Consider the following 21,087-nt stretch of genomic DNA (forward strand, 5'->3'; position numbering starts at 1 on the left):
ATTTTACGTTTTTGATACTAAATTAACTTCTGAAGTATAATTTTTTATTGTTTTTATATTTTTCAATATATTTATTCTGTTTGTACAAAATAAAAAAATAATTTTTAACAATACAATAGCCACGATTATTATTTTAAAAAGTTTACGTTAGGCTTAACATCGACGAAAATTCAACGCGAAGCGACACGCAACGGAGAAAAATTTCAACATGGGATAGGTTAATATATTTTTTTGTACATAATTGGTTATCCGAAAAATAAGTTATCTGAACAACCCCAGTCCCCAATTGATTCAGATAAACGACGCTCTACTGTAAACATTAAGTTTCAGAAACTGGCAGTAAATTATCACAACTTACACTGCCGTTAATTGTTTTATCATCCTGTAAATATCTCTTCCTGATTTTAAGTTGGTCAAATTATATTATTATTTTATTGTAATCGGAAGAATGTTTTCTTTAACATTTAATTAACAACTAGTTTTGTTACATCTGATTAATTTTATTTTTAGTCGCAATTTAACCAGCATGCCAGTAACTCCAGGGTTTCAGGTTTGTTGGTCTCCCCAGTTACATGTGGCATGCTTGTCATTCTGCGAAAATAGATATTTGTCATCAAAACTTAGCAATATACTTTAAAAATCACAATCATAATTTACATATAAAGATTATAATTTAAAAATTGAAGAGCTGTATCATACCTTTTATTCATATAATAGTCAAGTTCTGATATAAAAGTTTGATTAGTATTAGATGTATCATATGCTGTAGGTCTTAAAAATTTATGTTGATTAGGTGAGCATGTAAAATGACAAAAATTCTTTTGAAAATTCATAGCACACGATGGACAACGACTAATTCCTAATGTGTGAGCCAACTGTAATTTCAGTTCAAGTTGAGTTGCTTGTATAGCATCACAGCAAGTGTATGTTTCATTACCTGTAAAAACAAATTTTTATATTGTTAAATTTATCAAAATATTTAAGAGTTTAATTATAAAGAATAAAAATTAAGAAAATTATTAAATATAATGCTAAACAAATCAGCTGAAATAGTGATAATCAAATCACTAATATGAAATTATTTTGAGTACATTTTGGCTATCAATTACCAAACCATAATTTAGACTAAAACAGGCTGTTTGAATGCTATCTTACACTAATTTTAATAATTATATTAATTTTCAATTAAATTAATTGAAAGTAAGTACAAGATGATGACTAGCCAAACTACTATTCAATAATTGATAGCCAAAATGTAGCCTGAAATAATCTGGCATTTATTATCTAATCAATAATTTCTTTAAAATGTTTCTAAAATAATTTGTTATAATATAGACAGACAATCTAACATAAAATGAAGTTAATGAAGGTGTATGAAACAATTGAGATTGAAACAATTCCTTTTAAAGAAGAACTTAAGATCATTTCAGACAAAGTTAAACAGCTTGTACTGTGCAAAAACAATTATTTTCTACTTAGAGCAAATCAATTTTTTTCACAATCTGGGTCTGTATTATTGAAACCCAAAGCCAACTGTTCTGCATAAAACAAGGTTATCATCTTGCCAAGAATTACTTCATCTATTACTGACCATTTAGATCCTCCCTAACATAGCATATCCAAGATAATTCTTTGAAGCAAAAGCAAATAAACCAGTGGCCATTATACCCTTTAGTAAATAAATGCACACACCCTACATATTTCCTAGAAAAGAAAATAGCAAAATTTCTAAAATTACTAATGCCCTACTCAGAGCTACTTGTTACATCAGCCAACAAAGCAAAAATGATAATCAACAGAAATCTAGATGCTTTACCATCAAAATCTTATTGGTTTTTCAAGATTGATGTTGTTTCTCTTTATCCATCAGTGCCATATTTCAAAGCAGTAATGTTGAAAAATGCGCTACTACTTAACAGAAGTTATCTAGGCAGCAAGTTTTAGAAATACGAGAAGCTTTACTCCTAATAACAGAAAACAATTATTTTCTTAATAATCAAAATTTATCTTCAAATACAGGGAGTACCAATAGGCTCTCTGCTATCAGCAATACTTACAGAGTTAATTATGAGAAATAATGAGTTTGGAGTATTTTTCTGTGCTTTTAGTTGATTATCCACTACTATATATTAGATATGTAGATTATATATTACTAGCATGGGATTAACCAATTTCAAACTGTCACAGTTTATACAGCAAGTATCCCAGATAAACACTTCAATTTTATAGTAGAAAGAGAAAAAGACAGCAGCATCAGTTTACTACATCTCCTAACACAAAAATGCCTGAGGAAATTTGTTTCAGTGTATATCACAAGTTTAATCTATGTTCTCTCATTATTCCAGCCACTTCATTCCATTGCCTGGCTACACAAATAATGCCATAGCTGCACTTATTTGTGAGACTAATTGGGGGTAGGATGTTTACGAGTTCTTGACTCTCCTACCTCTTACTTGATTCAAGACCTTGAGGTCCAGTCTCTCTTGTCCAAAGGATGGGTTCTGCTGAGCAAAAGGGTTATAGAGTTAAGGATCGTTAAATCCTTTCTCCCGTCAGGATCTGACACCAATCTATCAATTTCTTAGCGGATAGATACACGTTTAAATTGAGGACAAATTATCACAAGTGATCTCTCGGAGGACTTCGGGTTCAGTATGGAAGTGATAATGTCAGAAGAAACGCACACCAATCAAAATTCGTTAACATTATACCCGTTTATTGTTGAACATTTTTACATAGATGATTAAGGAGTTGAGGGTACAATTCCCTCTCGGGATTTTCAATCCGTATAATTCATAAAATCCGGTTGGGATAGCGGACAAAATATAATTTAGTCATGACCTTAACCGCAAGTTGGAAATATTTGAGAGAGAGTTTACATATCATCGCGGGTAGGATAAATACCTCTAGTTATAAACATTGATGTCTAGGTTGATGTCTAGTTGATCCAAATTCTCTTACTTCCCAGGTTTGAAATTCAGTTCAAAGTCATAGTCAAAGTTCAAAGTTATAATCAAAGTCAGAATTGTAAAGTCTATTAAAGTCTATCGAAGATGGTGGCAACGAGAGGCAGGTAATACACACACACACAGTACAGAAAAATAATTTTCCCCCGTGTCGTCATCGCACTTGCCTTTTATATGGGGGCTCTCCTTTCGAGATTTTCCCCATGTACGTCACAGGTGATGATCTTCTTTGACCAATGGTGGGCGAAGTGACAAAATTATGACACAACAGTTAACTCATCTTCTACAAGGAAGTATTTTCATGGGAATTGAGTTTTATGAGCGATTTTTATGAGAAAATTTTGTCGGTTGTTTTTCTCTTTTCGAGTTAACCCTAACTTTTATAAAATCATTTTGGTTTTGAAACAAAAACGGTAGATGAAAATGAATAAAAATATTCGAATCTCAGCCTTCTTAAATCCGGGCCCTCACATATTCGTAGAGCCTACATATTATCACCATCACAACATTTGGTACAAAGAGTGTTAAAAAAGAGTGTTGTTTGGTATTAATATAGCAATGCCTAGGGCAGGATACACTTATGCTAAATTCAAGCACATTCACATCCATGTGCGAATTTCCTCTTCCCACCATCAAAATTAGAAATAATAAAAAAAGGACCACATTTATTTAAGCCCTTTCATCTTGTATCTTGGGTCTGTGTCCTTGCACATTACTAGAAGGTTCCAAAAATCAGGGTTTAACCTTTCAATAAAACCACAGCTACCCTTACACAGAATACCATGTAATGACAGGAACAAATTAACTACATTAGAAAAATCACATATATACATAATTCCCTTACAACACCAAAACAATGATGAAAAAGTGATATATATCAGAGCAACAAGTAGAAAATTGCAAAGCAGAATATTAGAACATCAAGATGACATTTGTAAAAATAAAATTTCCACAGAACTATTCAAAAAGTGTCTCAATCATTACATTACACCCGTGGAATGAATCTTCCATCTTCATACAATGTGAGAACTGCAACTGTATTCATCTGGGAAACATTATTGAGAAATTAGAGTCATGAGTAATAGGCCCACTCTAGAACTCCCAAAAATATAGATTTCACTATTCAATAATTTAAAAAATTAAAATCACAGTTACCGATAATTTTTCAATTGCATTTTTAATTAATGGTCAAATTATAAGTTTAATACAAGACATTCCAATTTTCAACGCGAGTGATGAGTGTTGAAGTCAACAATTTGACGTCATCAACGACGTTCCAACTCGAGTATGAAGTGCTTAGTTCCCATAATTTCATTCTCAGCAAGATGGATTTCATTCAATTACCCACAATTCATTGGAAAGTAGCAGTCAACATATCTGTTGAGTACTGAGTGTGTTGAGTCAGCGCTGACAACAGCACTACCTCAACGTTGAAAAAAAAAACAAATTTTAATGAACGTTGAAAATTGGAATGTCCCAATAGTGTACCATTTAAATTCAACATGTTCACTCCAATTAGAACATATTAACATTAATGTTAAAATTCATATCAACATTCTAAAATTTGTTTTCATTTTGCCTGAAGAAGACATTCTATACATGTCAAAAGTGCTTACAAAACTTTTTTACTTGTTTTGTGTTTTACTCATCAAAACCTTATTAATGCCAATAGACAGTTATCAAACTTTTATCTAGCATGATCTTATCTGAAAATTGCTTGTTTTCACATTTTTGAAATATATCCTGCTTTGATTATAAGAGCATGCTCTTGTGTGTGCCACCTTGTTTTGACTTTTAAGACACTACACTGCTATGTCAATATAAATTAAATGTAAATGCACTGATACAGTAACAACAGTAACTATTCAGTGACATCTCTGTGGTAACCATCATCAAAAATGAACTAAAATAGAAAATTGCTTCTAATTCTATAAAAGTTGTTTTTTAAATAGTTTTTCTAGGTACTTTGCAGAATAAAGTGCCAATTACGCTACATCTGTAAGAGCATGCTCTTATACTCAGATATAAAAATATGATCTTATATTCATGGAAATACAATATAATCATTTTATGCTTAGAAAAATTATTTAAAAACAATTTTATTCTTCAAGAAATCAAAAATATATTAGTTTGATGTTAAATGTGTTGAGATTATAATCTGGTATCAAGGTATTGAAATGCTGTATTAAGACATTCAGTTTATATTTAAAAAGTCAAAATTTTAATATTGGTATGCAAGTATGAGGGTAAGTCAAAAATTATCTGCACTTTGTAGAATTTATTGTAATCAACCATCAGCAAGTCAAATATTGCATTTCTCAACATAATTGCCCCACTTTTCAATACACTTTGTCCATCTGTTCACAAGTTTTCTTATTCTTTCATTAAAAAAAGATTTTGGCTGAGCTGCAAACCACAAATGCACCACTGTCTTAACATTGTTGTCAGATATGAATCTTCGTCCCCATAGCACTTCTTTTAGGGAACCAAACAGGTGATAGTCCTATGGGATGAGATCAGGACTATAGGGAAAATGCTCTAACACCTTAAGACAAAGTTTTTGGAGAGTGTCGACAGTGTAGGTAGCCATGTGGGATAGCCCGCACATGACTATTGTGCAGGCTATCCCATGTGGCTATCCCAAATCTGCTATAAAATAATAATAAAGGTAATTATACATACCTTTATTATTATTTTATAGCAGATTTGATTGTAATTTTTATATTAATTCACCATTCAGAAATTTGAATATTTTTTTTTTATATGATGTATTTATGAGTAATTATTTATAATGAGCTAATGAATTGTTAAACTGGTATAAAACAAACATTGTGCGAAATTATACATACACTTCAAATTTGTGAATAATTTCGCACATTGTGAAATTATACACATATTTGAAGTGTATGTATAATTTCTTTACAAATCTTACTGTATGTAAGTCCAATTATTAAATGTGAAAAATGATGAGTAGCAGCACAAATGTGTTAACTCAATATCTGTGTTGGTACTTGTACACATTTGATATGGTAACAACGAAAAAAAATCCCTTAGTGCAAAAAAGCATGGCTCCAGTTTAAATGTATACATAGACATAAAATTGAGGGCTGTAAGTTGCTCATTGCCATAATGCTTTTTAATTTGGACACTAGCTCTCAAAATAGTGAATGTAAACTTTTATCACTTATGGTATTCTTCTAGCAAGTATGTGTTTTTCTTTTTTATTAGGATCATCATCTTCATTTGTCCACTACATGGCAAAATAGTTGACCAAGTTTAGGAATCTTTTCAAACTTGGAGAGCATCAGAGTGTCTAAGAAGCTAACTACAATGTGTTTTAAACATAGAACTTAGACTAGTCAAATCAAGTGAACTTTCGTTCTGGAGTTTGTCTACATAACTATTATTTTTCTAGCAACAAAATGTATGTGGTTTTTTTAACAAAATAATTGCTCTGCTTTTGTCAGCTTTGATTAACATAATCCCATTTTGTTTCAGCCATTTCTTACTTTCATAGACACTAAATCACATCATCTAAAATCATGCTTCATATTAAAAGAGCATCTGCTACCTGACTGGGAAGTCTTCGTAAATGTATTTTGATTGTAAGAGAAGTTTTTCTGTGTTACTGATGATGCCTTCTGGATGTAACTTAGTGGACTTCAGGGTAAACATAGAACCATATTCAAAAGCTTTGATAAAGCCTTCAAATAGTTTAATGAGATCCCAGCATACTAAAAAATTGTTCAATTTTGACTTGTTATTATGTCTTTGTTTACAGAAAATTCAATTTACTTTTTCTTTTATTTTTTTTGTCAGTTTGGGCACACTTGCTCTTTTAGAAAGATGATTCTAGCATTTACAAATGCTAGAAAACAGGCTTTTTTTCTGCACATCTTTGCCAATGTAGCCATAAATTCCATATTATATTCTCTAAAAGATGGAACTATTCAAAATAAACAACATAACACAACACACCTTATGTATATTTTCCAGCACAATGATGAAAAAAATTAAACTTTTTTCAGCTACTTTCAGGAACCTGTTTCAGGTTAAATTAAGCCAGTTGAAAATTGTGAGAGATTTCCTATTAAAGTATGTTGCAATCTATATATAATCGAGACATGTTGATAATAATAATAATTATCTCTCCCATAGTCACCACCTGGTCGTGGTGGGAGAGCCCAGTAATTTTACTGATCCATAGAGCAATGCAGGCTGGAGCACAAGCTCCTGGTAGGGACACCCATGCCAGTAAGGTCTATGGGGAGGAATGAAGCTAAGAGTGACCACACACCCACATTCTGTGGAGATAATCATTATGGTAGTAACCAGATCTAAGTATGATACCGGCTCGGACGTCGCCCGGGTTAACAAGGTCCGCGTTCGTGGGTTAGGCAGAGGCTCACGTTCGAAAAATAGGCTCCAGTCTCCCTTGGTTACCGGTGGCGAAAGCAGCGCCGGCCCAAGCATGGCTACTGCAATGCCCTCAACAGATGTGAGGAATCAACCTAGCCTTGGTGTTTCTGTGGCAATGCATCCACAGACCACAAAGGCTGGAAAACCACGCCAACGGATGAAATGGACAACAGAAATGAACGAGTTTATCATCCGCACTTACTACACCATCACAAGACTCGAAACAAACATGACAGCATACAGACAACAACTACACCATAGATTCACACAACAATATCCTCACCTCACTGTCACCGAACAAAGGGTTGTTGATCAAAAACGAACAATTATACACAACAACCTTATCCCACAAACAACACTTGAACTTATCAAACAACAGGTTGCTGATCAAATACATCAACAGACAGAAACATTTAACATTAATGAAGATCACGTAACCTGTCAGGATAATCCAGCAACAAGCACTGATTACAGCACACACACAACAAGTACCACTAATGATACTGCAGGCACTTCCCCATCCATCACTGATAACGTAGACATAGAATTAGTTAATACGCTCTCACTTATATTTCAGGAAACACTCATTAAATATACTGGTACAGATCCCACACAAAGACCACGAATACCAAAAATCAACACGTCAAAGGTAGTAGGAAAAACACTAAATTATGTAAACACTCACTTACTACCAAACTACATTCATTCAATTTCTACACTCTCAGACATTCATACATTAGTTTATGCTGGGGCAGTCACAGTAGTAACACACCATGGACTGAAAATACACTCACAGACAGACACACACAAAACACAATTCTATCACAAGCCTGCCTGGCAGAGAAGAATAGAAACACAAATAAATGACATTAGACAGCAATTAGGCAGGCTGACACAATACACTAAAAACAACATAACACCCAAATTAAAGAAACAACTCAAAAACATTTTCAAGAAAATTAAAACACACACAAAACATGAACATCACAACACACACATTACAGAATACATCGATACACTAAAACAAAAACTCGCAGCCAAAGCACGTAGACTCAAACGATACAAAACATGTACACTACGAAAACAACAAAATAAATTATTCACAAACAATGAAAAACTTTTCTACAGACAAATCAGTACCAAAACAAACACTGATACACAGCACAGTGGCACACCAACAGAAGAAGAACTCACAACTTATTGGTCTTCTCTTTGGTCCAATGCTGTTACACACAATGCTGATGCAGGCTGGATCGAGGAGGAGAACAGAAACTTGCACAACATACCAACTATGCCCTGTGCTGAAATAAACATACACGACATTCGCTACGCTGTTAACAGAACACACAACTGGAAGACACCTGGTGTAGACAACATTCACAATTTCTGGTACAAAAAGTTTACATCACTGCACCAGGAACTAGCTAAACATCTAACACACATCATCATCAATCCACAAGACATGCCAAAATTTCTTACTCGGGGCATTACCTACATGAAACCTAAAAACAACAAAACCACAGACCCCACACAATACAGACCAATTACATGTCTTCCAACACTCTACAAATTATTGACATCCTGTATCACAAACAAAATATACAAACATGTTGAAGAACACGACATTCTTACAGAACAACAAAAAGGTTGCCGTAGAAATCACAGGGGATGCAAAGAACAGTTACTCATAGATTCAGTCATTCTACGGCAAGCACACAAACAACACAGAAACATACACATGGCATATATAGACTACAGAAAAGCATTCGACAGTGTTCCACACAGTTGGCTGCTACATATTCTACACATGTACAAAATACATCCATCACTCATTGCATTCTTCGAAAACACTATGCAGCACTGGAGAACAACACTACATCTCAGGGTTAGTAACACTTCCATACAAACAAACGAAATATTCATTAGGCGAGGAATTTTTCAAGGAGATTCCTTGAGTCCTCTCTGGTTCTGCCTAGCCCTGAATCCATTATCCAACCTGTTAAACAACACGCATTATGGCTACAATATCAGACATGAAAAAACAACACAGTTTACACTGTCACATCTCATGTACATGGACGACATAAAACTTTATGCATCCACACAAAAACAACTTCATCAACTCCTACAAATCACACATTCATACACTAAGGACATACAAATGGAGTTTGGCTTAGACAAATGCAAAAAACTTCACATAGAAAAAGGAATCCTGAAGAAAGAAGATTTTGCACTTGGAAATGGAGACGTTATTGAATCCATGGAAGAGGGCGAGTTCTACAAGTATTTAGGATTCCAACAGGCCAAACTAACAGAACATACACAAATAAAGCAAATATTAATTAAAGAATACCAAAGTAGGTTAAATGCCATTCTCAAAACACAGCTAAATGCAAAACACACAGTTAAAGCAACAAACACATATGTCATCCCAGCTCTCACATAATCTTTTGGAGTTATATATTGAACTCACACAGATCTCGAGCAACTCCAAAGGAAAACAAGAACAACACTTATTAAGCATAAACAACATCATCCTAAATCCGCTATAGAAAGATTAACCCTTCCACGTAAAGATGGCTGACGTGGCCTGATTGACATAGTTAACCTTCACTACAAACAAATACAGTCACTGAGAGAGTTTTTCTACAGGAAACAAGAAACATCACAATACACAAAAGCAGTAGCTCTAGCAGACTCAAATAACACACCATTAAACTTACACTCACAACATACAGACATGACACAACATATAAAAAGCATAGACAACATTAAGCAATCATGGGCTCAAAAGGCTCTCCATGGCAGGCATCCTTACGACCTGGCCCAGGATTTTGTTGACAAAACTGCGTCAAACAGCTGGTTAGATCGGGGATGCCTCTTTGGGGAGACGGAAGGATTCATGATTGCCATACAGGATCAGGTCATAAATACTAAAAACTACAGAAAACACATACTCAAAGATACAACACTCACAAATGACACATGCAGAAAATGTCACATCATGCCAGAAACTATACAACACATCACTTCTGGTTGCAAGCTCTTGGCACAGACAGATTACTTACATAGACACAATCAAGTAGCAAATATAATACACCAAGAGCTTGCAAAGAAACACAAATTGGCAGACATCCACGAACCATACTACAAGTATATTCCACAGACAGTATTGGAAAATAACACGCACAAAATGTATTACGACAGAGCCATAATCACAGATAAAACAATTTACCACAACAGACCAGACATCACACTCATTGACAAACACAATAAAATCACATACATTATAGACATAGACATTCCAAACACTCACAATGTACAAAACACATGCACTGAAAAAATTAGCAAGTACACAGAACTTGCCCAGGAAATAAGGCATCTGTGGAGGATGGACAGGGTTATTGTACCTGTCATACCACACACACATTACACAAATGCCTGGAAGCATTACAGTTGAATAGAAACAAATACATCACACTACAGAAGGCCACTATATGGAATACGTGTCATACTGTTAGGAAATTCCTGAATAGACACACACACACACACACACACTGACACATTTATTTGGCCCACCAGTGGCCAAGTGGTTTCTGTCCCTGAACACTGGGAATTAGGTTGTGGGTTTTTGCCTCGCCAGGACAGGCTTGCCTTGTGGAGTTTTCCGGGTTTTCTCCACATCTGTAATGCCTAAATAGGGGCCAGTTACCCTTAAAAAGACAGAAGGTATCCCCTAAGCAGATTGCCCAAGTGTTGCCTTGCCACAATTTAATAAAACAAACAAAAAAACACACTTATTTAATTTTTGTTTTGTTTTGGTTGCTATGCTTTGACTCTGGGCTGGCATAGTACACAGCAACCAGTGTCAACCTAGTATAACTCACTAAACCCGACATAATAATAATAATCTATAACTATTTGTGGGCCACAGAAAGTCATCTCGCAGACTAATCTTCCAACTACTGCTTTAGATTTTATATAAAATTGATTAAGACAAAATTTATTAAATTAAATTTTATTTTCTTTGAATATTTGTGTATGGTATATTAATTTAAATTGTTACAGTAATTGAAAAATTTACTGATAATACAAGATTCTGCATCATTTGCAATTACTTGTCTAAAATTATTCCTGCCGTTCAGTCACGTTGTACACGTTTCAGATTTGGACCTTTATCTCCCAAACAAATAGAACCTCGGTTAAATTATATTGTCGAGAAAGAAAAGTAAGAAAATTAAATTTTAATGATTAGAGTTTTATTAATAGAAAAAAGTCTTTATATAAATTTCAATGTATTATAACTTTTCTTTATAGAATTAATATTACTGATGATGGAAAAACAGCATTAATGGAACTTTCTCAAGGTGATATGAGGAAAGTTATAAATATACTTCAGGTATTTGATAATTGTTAAAAAAAATTTTCACATCTAACAGTAGAAATTGTTAATAGCTGTTTCTTGTTTAATGTGATTAATTATTGAATTAATTCAAACTTCCACCAAATTACATCGGGCTACGTTTTTGCTATTATATTTAATTAAATACGAAATAATCAGTCTGCTTGTGGCCAGTTCTTTTCTTCTAGAATATTTTAAATTATTCAATAAATTTTAATTTAATTAATAAGAGATTGCACCTAACACTTTCCTCTAGTGACAAATTATTTAGTAATTAAATATAATCGTGGAAAAGTAGTTTGATGTAATCCGGTGGTTGTTTGGCTTTACAAATTTACCAGATTTCATGATGTTTGTTTACAAATTAACTCAATCAAAGAAATAAAATCTTGCATGTAATTTGATATGAACAAGGGCGGTACAAAGTTTTTGAATGATAAGTCTCTTGGCAAAATGGATTTTTCTAAGGATCTCAGTACCATCTTATGAAGTGTCCATGAAAGTGGGTTGCCCCATGGGTATTCCTCTACCTTGGATGTATTTGGTGCTCTTCAACCAACTTTATAGAATGAATTCTTGATAATTCTCTTTTCTTAAATGGCTCTTGTGAGCTTGCTCTACTTCCAGAAATGAGTCTACCATACAAAGTTATATAGTGTATAAATGACTCACCTGACACATCTGTTCAATGAGCAATATACATTTTGCTGTAGTTCATATTTTAATGACAGCTTTAATGTAAAAATAAACAATCTGTCCAATGTAAGCTAACATGAATAATCTGAATAGGCATTATATTTAAGGAATTTTTCGTGCAAATAATTTTTTAATAATAGTTTAATTAATTAATTTTTTTTAAATAATAATAATAGAAGTCCAAGATTCTCTTGTTTTGAAATTTTGCTCTAGAATAATAACATTTACATTATATTTGTCAGAAATATATTTATGTTTCATTCGTTTCAAATGAAAATTGTCATTTCTTTGCTATTTCTAATCCTGAAAGAAGGTAGATAAAAACAGCCAAAAACACTCAACTATTAAAATATCGTTGCATTTTAAGATCTTTTTCATGGTGTGGTTATATAATGCAAGTGCAGTGTCTAAAGAAATTTTATTTTATTATTTTTTTTATATTAAAAACAGTAATACTTTTTTTTGTTGAAATCACAGTGATCAATTTGATGTTGACATAATTCACATTTCTGATTAATAGCAACAAATCTCAAAATGATTTTTGCTTGTTCAGCTCAAATGCCATTGATAATGGGTGGTATACTACCTTCTACAAAAGTTTTTGATTTTGGAATGTATGTTAAGAATCATTAGGACTTCTATATTAAATTTCTTTGTATGATACAAGGCATGTTCAACAGAAAACTGGAAAAGTGCCATTAAAAGTCAGGAGGATGAGCAATAGCATAGTAATTCTGACACAAAACTTCCACGTCAGAGGCAACAATAACTGTGACTGGCAACACTTGATTGCACGAAAATATGAAATCTTACTGATAAAATGGTGCATCTTTCCAGCAGTGCATGAAGCAAGAGGAATCTACTGTGTAATTTTTAACAAAACCAATTAACATCCATTGGCACATGCAGAAACAATAAGGAGACGACTGCATGAGTTACACATAAGTGTATGAGTAGAGTTCTAAGATTCCAAAAACAGTGCAGTTCCGTGGAAGATCTCCATGGTGTTCACTGCTGTCCTAGCCATAGAGAATTTAAATTGTGTATTTTCTTTCATGCTGGCAGCTTTGCCTTCCCCAAACATTTGCTCCAAGAGGGCTAATGTTTGGGGAAGGCAAAGCTGCCAGCTGTATATCTTCACAGAACTGATCAGGTGTCCATGCAAATGTGAGAGTAGTAGTACAGAATTTTCAACTGTCCTATCCCTAATTAAATGGCATTTCAGTATAAAAAGTTATTATGATATCTGTTATCTGTATTAAAAAGGAAACAACATATAAATGAATTTAGATGTATAAATTAAACATTTTACTATTGAAATGAATAATTTTAACATTTAATACAATTTTAATTTGTTACCGTTCTGAGAATGGAGCAGTATTATCATTTGAAAATCTATTTGTCATAATAGAATTGTTTATTTATTATTACTATTATTATGTATTTACTTATTTGTATATATTTCTTTTATATTTTAATACTGATTATAAAAGCTATATTTTCAGAGTACTGCTATGGCATTTGATATAGTAAATGAAGAAAATGTATATACTTGTGTTGGTCATCCTTTAAAGTCGGATATTAAAAACATTGTAACTTGGCTTTTAAATGACGATTTTGTTACTGCCTACGAAAGTATCCTTTATATTTATAATTAATTTCCTGTAATTTTAAATAATGTTTAATCTACAACATGGTGTTTTAATAAATGTGTAGAAAATTATTGTGAAACTATTTTTATACTTTAATTTAATTAATTTTACTTTATTAAATAATTGTAATAATTAGATGAATAAAACATATTTAATAAAATTTACAATTAAAACATTAATAAAAATAATTAAAACATGCTAGGATGAAATTAATACATTACAAAATTTAATGTGTAGAAGTATCACAAAAAGTTTCTTTTAATTCTTAATGTCCTTTACACACTTTGGGAACAAACAGTCTTTACGATGGAGTCATCCTTCCTTTATTAGTTGCTTTCTCTGCCTCAATATGTAAAAACAGTTTAAAATATTACCAAGTTTTCGGCACAATCATAAAATTAATTTACAATGAAAACATTAATGAAAAATACTTGAATTTTTTACATATTGAGGCATGAAAAGTAGACTATAAAAGACGGTTGACTCCGCTGTAGAGATTTTTTGTTCCCAAAGTGTGTAAAGGACATTAAGAATTAAAAGAAGACACTTTTATGATACTTTTGTGCATTAAATTTTGTAATTTTATAAAATTACTAGCAGATGAGCCCAGCATTGCTTGGGAAAAAAGTATTGATAGCGAAGATTAAGATTATTAGATTATAGCCGATCTTTCCCGTTTTATCAAGTGCAAGACTATCCCCCCTCTTCTGAGACTAATTAGAAAATTTTTAGATATCTGCTTACCACACCGGGATAGCAATAATTAAGACTCACTGTAACCACTAACCAGTGCATAGTACTACTAAGTGATGAATAAACGTTTTTGTAACTCTTTCTGGGTTCTTCTTTGGGTTTACTAAATTTAAAAAATAAGCTGGATTTTCCAGAATCATTCATAAATATAAATTCGTACATTAAATTGAACATTAAGACAAAGAGAGCGAATAAAGCTCTGGCATAGTCATAAATGTACTATGCCAGAAACCTTTGCGGGAGTGTATTAAACAACTTCCCAAAGTTTCGTGTCAATCAGATAAATGGTGTAGTAATGCATGAAGAACAGACAGGCAGACATACAGTCATTTTTATATATATAGATTTATTTTCAATGAAATAGCAATGATAGTGTTTTCTATGGATTCATGTTACACAGGTAGCAAGGATTCCTTTATTTAGTAAGTTATTTATTTTATTTTATTTTTAATATTCATTATTTATCAATACATACACTACAATTATAATTTGCTGATAATACATAAAACCCTCAATTTACACAGTACTCAAATTGCATGATTTTAGTTTAAAATGGTCAGAAAATTGTAAGAATGATAGAGTTTCAGTTTTATACAATATTTTAAAATATTAATTAGTGTTTTATTTTAAAATGAACTACACTTAAATCTTGATTTAGTATTCTTGTTTGTACCACTGTCTTAGAAACTTTAATTTCTAGGATCTCCAAAAATATTCTACTTAAACTATGACAATTAAACCTGCATCAGTTCATCCTCAGTTTATCATTTTTCTGTATCTATTGATCAGAATTTGTAATCCTGAAGAATAATTCTAGACTGATAATTTTTAAAAAGAACAATAGCGCATTCACACAAATGTTAGTTCACAATTCCAAAAATTTTGTCTGCTGATATGTCATGATCAACTTTTCAACAGTATTCCCCTAAAATCATGTAAGACTGCCAATCTTCTAATATAATTTAATTTATTAATAGTATTGCTGACATCTGAGCAATGTATTTTTGTAAGGCTGTGAAGTGGCTATGTTATATGAAAAGAGATCATGGGAGCAAGCTGGAATGTGTAGAGCAGATGCCGGATACAACCAAGGCTAAAAGTTTGTAGAACTTTATTCTGCAGATTTATAAATAAGCTTTTACTGTTGTATACATTAATAAGAAGGATGCTGATGTACTTCACTCTGGATGGAAGTTCCTCCTTTAAGAAACATTTCAATTTGACTTAATTCTTCACTGTTTGGTATATTATATTAAGGAAAAAGTATTAGTGATGTAGATTTTTTTAGTAAGTAAATATATACAGGCAAATCTGACTGTTTTTCCTCCATTGTATGTAGAGTTCCTACATCTATCATTATCATATTTGTAGTTTTTGTCAGATCTTTTGATGAAAATCAAGATTTTATTGTTATTTTCATTCATGAAATTAATGTTTAGTTTATGATAACTATTGTAATCACTAACATTGTAGTCATGTTGCTGTTAATCCTCACCTTACATGTTTTCAAAGAGATGGAATTTTGTACAATATAACTTCATAACGTATGCATTAAATTTAGCTTGATATCAGGAAATTTGTAAAAAAATGAAATAAAAATAAAAACAAGCTTTGATAATAGATTTTATTGAGATAATTTATAATATCTTAAGTAAACAAATAGAAAAATCTATTCCTCTGTTTTACTTATAAATTTTAGTCTTAATTTGTATGGTTTCAATTTTACACTGAACTGTTGTACTATGTTAGATGTTATATGTGCAATTAATGAATACTTATTTGAATAGTTTATCTGTAAATTAATTTTAATTATGATGTAAATGTAATTAATTTTGACAGCAAATTTTATAATTTGTTATTAAGTTATTGGAAAATTATTTAATCTTTAATTAAAAAACAGATATAAACAAACTGAAAACTTTAAAAGGTCTTGCCTTACAAGATATTTTAAATCAAGTTCATTTATACATTCATAGAAGTAAGTTCTAAAAATTAAATCTTTCTAGAATGTTAAATATAAATGAAATATTTTTATAAAGTGTTAATAAATTTATTGAAGTAAATGAAAGTGCAAAAAGGTTTGTTATATGTTGAAATAATACTTCTGATTAATTTGTAAATATCATTTTTAAATTTAAATATTAAACCTTACAAATATTCTTGAAAAATCATCACTGAAAGTTCATGTCAGGGATATGCGACATAAATTTATTGCTTAAAAAGTATTTGATTTCATTATTTTAACATTGAATTTTATTAATTTTATATAAATACATTTTATGAAATTGTGCATTATCAAATATTTTTGCATTTTCTGTTGCATAAAAACAGTTAATATTTTAATGATTAGTTTTATTAACTTAATACTTTAAATTATTTGTATCATACATGGGTGTGCAAAACGTAAGCAAAACTTGCTGTAACTCCACAAATCACCTGGGAGACATGAAATTCAGAGACAGTATTTTGTACTTAAAGGATAAAGAAAGCATACTAGAACAAAAATGAGTAGAACATATACAGTATGAAATCAAAGCCTTCTGTTTATTGTAGTCTTGCACTGTGTGTGTTGACTGCATGTTTTTTGCATGCCCTCATGTCACCTGTGATGTCTTCTTCCTGAACATGAATTACCTTTCTACTGAATTGGTTCATTGTACTGATCGCAACAATGGCTGTCTGCTTAAAAATTACATTGTTGCTTAAGTTTTGCATGCTAGTGTATAAAGAATTTTAGATAACACATATGTAGAGCAATTGAGAATTTCTGTCTGAATGAATAATTTGAAATTAAATCTTTATCAGTGCAAGAATTATGCTTATATATTATATTGTATTATGTTATAAATGCTAGTGAATAATTTAATTTCTGAAAGTTTTATATTTTATGTTTATATTGATTTATTTTTAAATGTAAATTATAAATAATATATAAATTTATATTTTAAGTTTAAATATTAAAAAAAGATTTTTTTATTGTAGTTGAGTTCTCTCCTAATGTGAAAATATACTTGCTGGATAAGATGGCAGATATAGAGTAAGTATTTAAACATATTTATTTTATTTATTACAATATTGATGAAGTTTAATTAAATTTCTAATATATTCTTTACAAATTAATTTATACATAAATTATACAAAATTTTGCATAATTTGTGAAATTGGCACATCAATTGCTTACTTCGTGAATTGGGCAAATTTTCTATTTCATAAAAAATAGACAATTCAAATTTAGCCTATTTTGTGAAATTGTCATTTTATATTTTCTAATAAGACTTCTGTCTTATTCACTCATTGAGTTATGGACTAGAAAATGCTAAGCAAAGATATATTTTAGTATTGTCTTCTTGAAAATTATTTTATGGTGTATTATATTTTCTTAATGATATACTATACTTTATAATGAACATGTTACATTAAATGCTAGATTAGGGCGTAAGTATTTATAATAAAAAATATTAAGTATTCACAGCAAATCTTCAAAATTAGAAACTCCAAAACAATGAAAAATGAAAACAAAACAAAATGAGAGCTTTCCAAAACATGTAAGTTCATAAATTTACTACAATACTGTACTAATAATACATCACCTGATTGCCAGTTTTGTGAATTTGGCAGAAATATAGCTAAATTCCTGGCTGAAACCTCACTTGCCTATTTTAAAAATTACTCATATGCAGCATATCTAGATATAGCATAACACACACACACATACACATACATTAATAACAAACTTAAAATGTGCAAGATGTGTTAAAATGTTATTACATGTTGTGTATGTACATTATGTAATTTATACACATCATTAGCTTTTTAATTCAATCTTTTAGCATGCTCTGTTTTCAAATAAAAAATTTTTAAAGTTTTCCTCCTATCAGACAAATTTTTTGTCTGTTAAATTGAAGGTTTACTATATGTATGTATATAAATTGTTTGTGTTATGGATAAAGTACTGATAATTTAAAGTACTGATAAAGTAATTTGTATTATGGCACTTTACCCATAATACAAATTATAAATTATAATTGAGGTTATTTCTATTGAGTTTTTAAGTTAATCAAACTCTTTTTATTAGTCAGTGATTAACTAAAAAAATTAAACTAGGAGACCAATACTGCATCCTTTAAAAATTTGACCCAATACTTCATTCCTTTAAAAACCTGGTTTTTAAAGGATGAAGTATTAGTGTTGGGTTGCATTCATTACAGCACTGGGTTGTGGCCCAGTGCTGAATTGTGACCCAACATAAAATCATAAACTTCCTTAAAATTGAGATTTTTATATACTTATTTTTTTAAATTTTTTAAAATTTGCATGGCATTGTAATACTTTTTATTAAAAAAATTGTTACAAGATAACATTAAAGAATCTTTAAAAATATACATTGGGTTTATTTCGAATAAAACACACCTTTAATAATCCAGCTAATAAAAATTAATAAAGTAAAAATGTTTTCAAAAACGTTTTTACTTTATTAATTTTTATTAGCTGGATTATTAAAGGTGTGTTTTATTCGTAGTATATTTTATCCAGTTAGTTCGTTATATAAATATGGGTTTATTTCTTAGTAAAACTGCTTAAAGCCACTTTGTTAAAAGACAGTTAAGTTAGTTGCTGCAGTGCTAGTGCAATGAGGTTCACAAGTGCTGAAGACAGAAGTTAAGATGACTTTCATCATAAATTATATGCATATTATGTACTATACCTGAAATGAAAAGATTTGGTTACTTTGTGTCAAAATGGACTACTTTTTGGGCTACAAAACTTTGACTTGGCTACATAAATTATTTCATTGTTTGTTTTGGCCTAAAATGGCAAATCTACTCATGTCACCTTTACTTGTAGTTTGATAGTTTATGTGCAGCTCGAGACAATTTTTTTCTTCAAATTTGGCCCAAGGAAGCCAAAAAATTGGACATTCCTGCTTTTAAACTATTCTATAGTTTGTAACTAGGACTAGTGTCTCAGATAAGTCCTCTCAGCTGAACTTAGACTTGGTTGCTTTGTTATTTTTACTTATTTGTTTTGTTTTTTGAGTTTTTAATTCGGGTTCAGTTTTGTTTTATTGCAGGAAATTTTCTGATATGAGAATGATAATTAATTTGTTCTTGTATTAATTAAACTGCTGTAATAATTTTTATGGTTGTATTATTGATGACCAAGTGATCATGTCATTAGAGTATTCCTTTCTCTCTGTTAAATGGTTTTTACAGTTGGATCCTCAGAATTTTTCTGATGACCTAGAAATTTTTGGCCTCTTCCTCCCTCATTTAACTTACTTCTGCCACCTTACAGGTTTGATCAACTTGCAATGATTATTCAAATTGTTTCTTATACTGTTAATGCTTAAGATAAAAAGAGTTAATATACCACCATTTGTAACTCTTTTGTAATCCTATAAGTCCAATAGGTTGATTAACGTATGAAATAAGTTTTATTTTATGGTTTTATATTTAATTATAAAATGCAGTGTTAAACTGAAATCAACATTTTTATTGTCATTCTCCTTTTGCTGTGTTAATTCTGAAATTAATGAGTAATGAATACTTTTCAAAAAAGTATTTGTTACTTTATATATTTGCAAATAACAGATGCAAAAGTAATATATAGTTACTAGAATGTACTGAACTAGAATGTTAGTTATAATGTAATGAAGAGGGACTATTATTGTGTCCAAAAAGCATTTTGAGTATTCTTTATTATGTACATGTTAAAAGAGCATAGTTTATTGTAAAATTTTATTAAGGTGTTAATAATCATTAAAGAATTTGTGAATTACAGTGAATGAGATTAATTCACACCAGTGAATTAATCTCATTCACTGATGTGATAAACCCATATGTATATATGTGTATTTTTTTAGACTAAGTATTAAGTTGTATAGTTACTATTTGCACATCACTACTGCACAGTAAAATGTTATCTTACTGCTGTGTAAATACAACCATGGATTGTTTCTGAATAGGAAAAGTAAGCATACATCTATGATGACAAAATTTTGAAGTCAGCAATTTTTGGCATAGAGAATAACATTAAGTTACAGAATATTTCATATATCTTTTTAATGGTCTTTGTATGGGAGATGTAATCAGGAGTGACAAAATCTTTCATGCTTATGGATGGCAGAATTTTAAATATTCCCTGGATATGAGTTCAAATGTGATACAGACCTCTATAATTTATTATAGGTAGCTTGGAT

General features: G+C 30.9%; 2 protein-coding genes across 2 annotated transcripts in view; one reads left to right on the forward strand and one right to left on the reverse strand.

The window, feature by feature from the left end:
* LOC111631867 (Niemann-Pick C1 protein-like) overlaps positions 1 to 1,560 on the reverse strand; it is a 57,037-nt gene extending 55,477 nt beyond the window's left edge. The window contains exons 1-2 of the mRNA XM_023376204.1: positions 1,500 to 1,560; positions 700 to 937 (exon numbers count right to left, since the gene is read on the reverse strand). Coding sequence (XP_023231972.1) covers positions 700 to 937; positions 1,500 to 1,560 — 299 coding nt within the window. The remainder of the gene's footprint in view (positions 1 to 699; positions 938 to 1,499) is intronic.
* A 1,665-nt stretch (positions 1,561 to 3,225) lies between these two features.
* On the forward strand, positions 3,226 to 17,929 carry LOC111631871 (replication factor C subunit 5-like). Its single transcript, XM_023376208.1, has 6 exons — positions 3,226 to 3,259; positions 11,454 to 11,613; positions 11,703 to 11,784; positions 13,989 to 14,118; positions 16,789 to 16,866; positions 17,871 to 17,929. Exons 1-6 carry the CDS (start codon positions 3,226 to 3,228, stop codon positions 17,927 to 17,929), a joined length of 543 nt encoding a protein of 180 aa, XP_023231976.1.
* The last annotated feature ends 3,158 nt before the right edge of the window (positions 17,930 to 21,087 follow it).

This window comes from Centruroides sculpturatus, unplaced genomic scaffold (genome assembly GCF_000671375.1).
Source record: "Centruroides sculpturatus isolate CEXI.00-Female unplaced genomic scaffold, Cexi_2.0 scaffold788, whole genome shotgun sequence".
NCBI classification, from domain to species: domain Eukaryota; kingdom Metazoa; phylum Arthropoda; class Arachnida; order Scorpiones; family Buthidae; genus Centruroides; species Centruroides sculpturatus.

Excerpts from the sequence above, each read along its gene's own strand:
- LOC111631871 (XM_023376208.1), top strand. The coding sequence starts at position 3,226 with ATGACACAACAGTTAACTCATCTTCTACAAGGAA. Across the intron at positions 11,785-13,988 it reads AAGTTATAAATATACTTCAG|AGTACTGCTATGGCATTTGA; the intron begins GTATTTGATAAT and ends CTATATTTTCAG. Across the intron at positions 16,867-17,870 it reads TCATTTATACATTCATAGAA|TTGAGTTCTCTCCTAATGTG; the intron begins GTAAGTTCTAAA and ends TTTTTATTGTAG.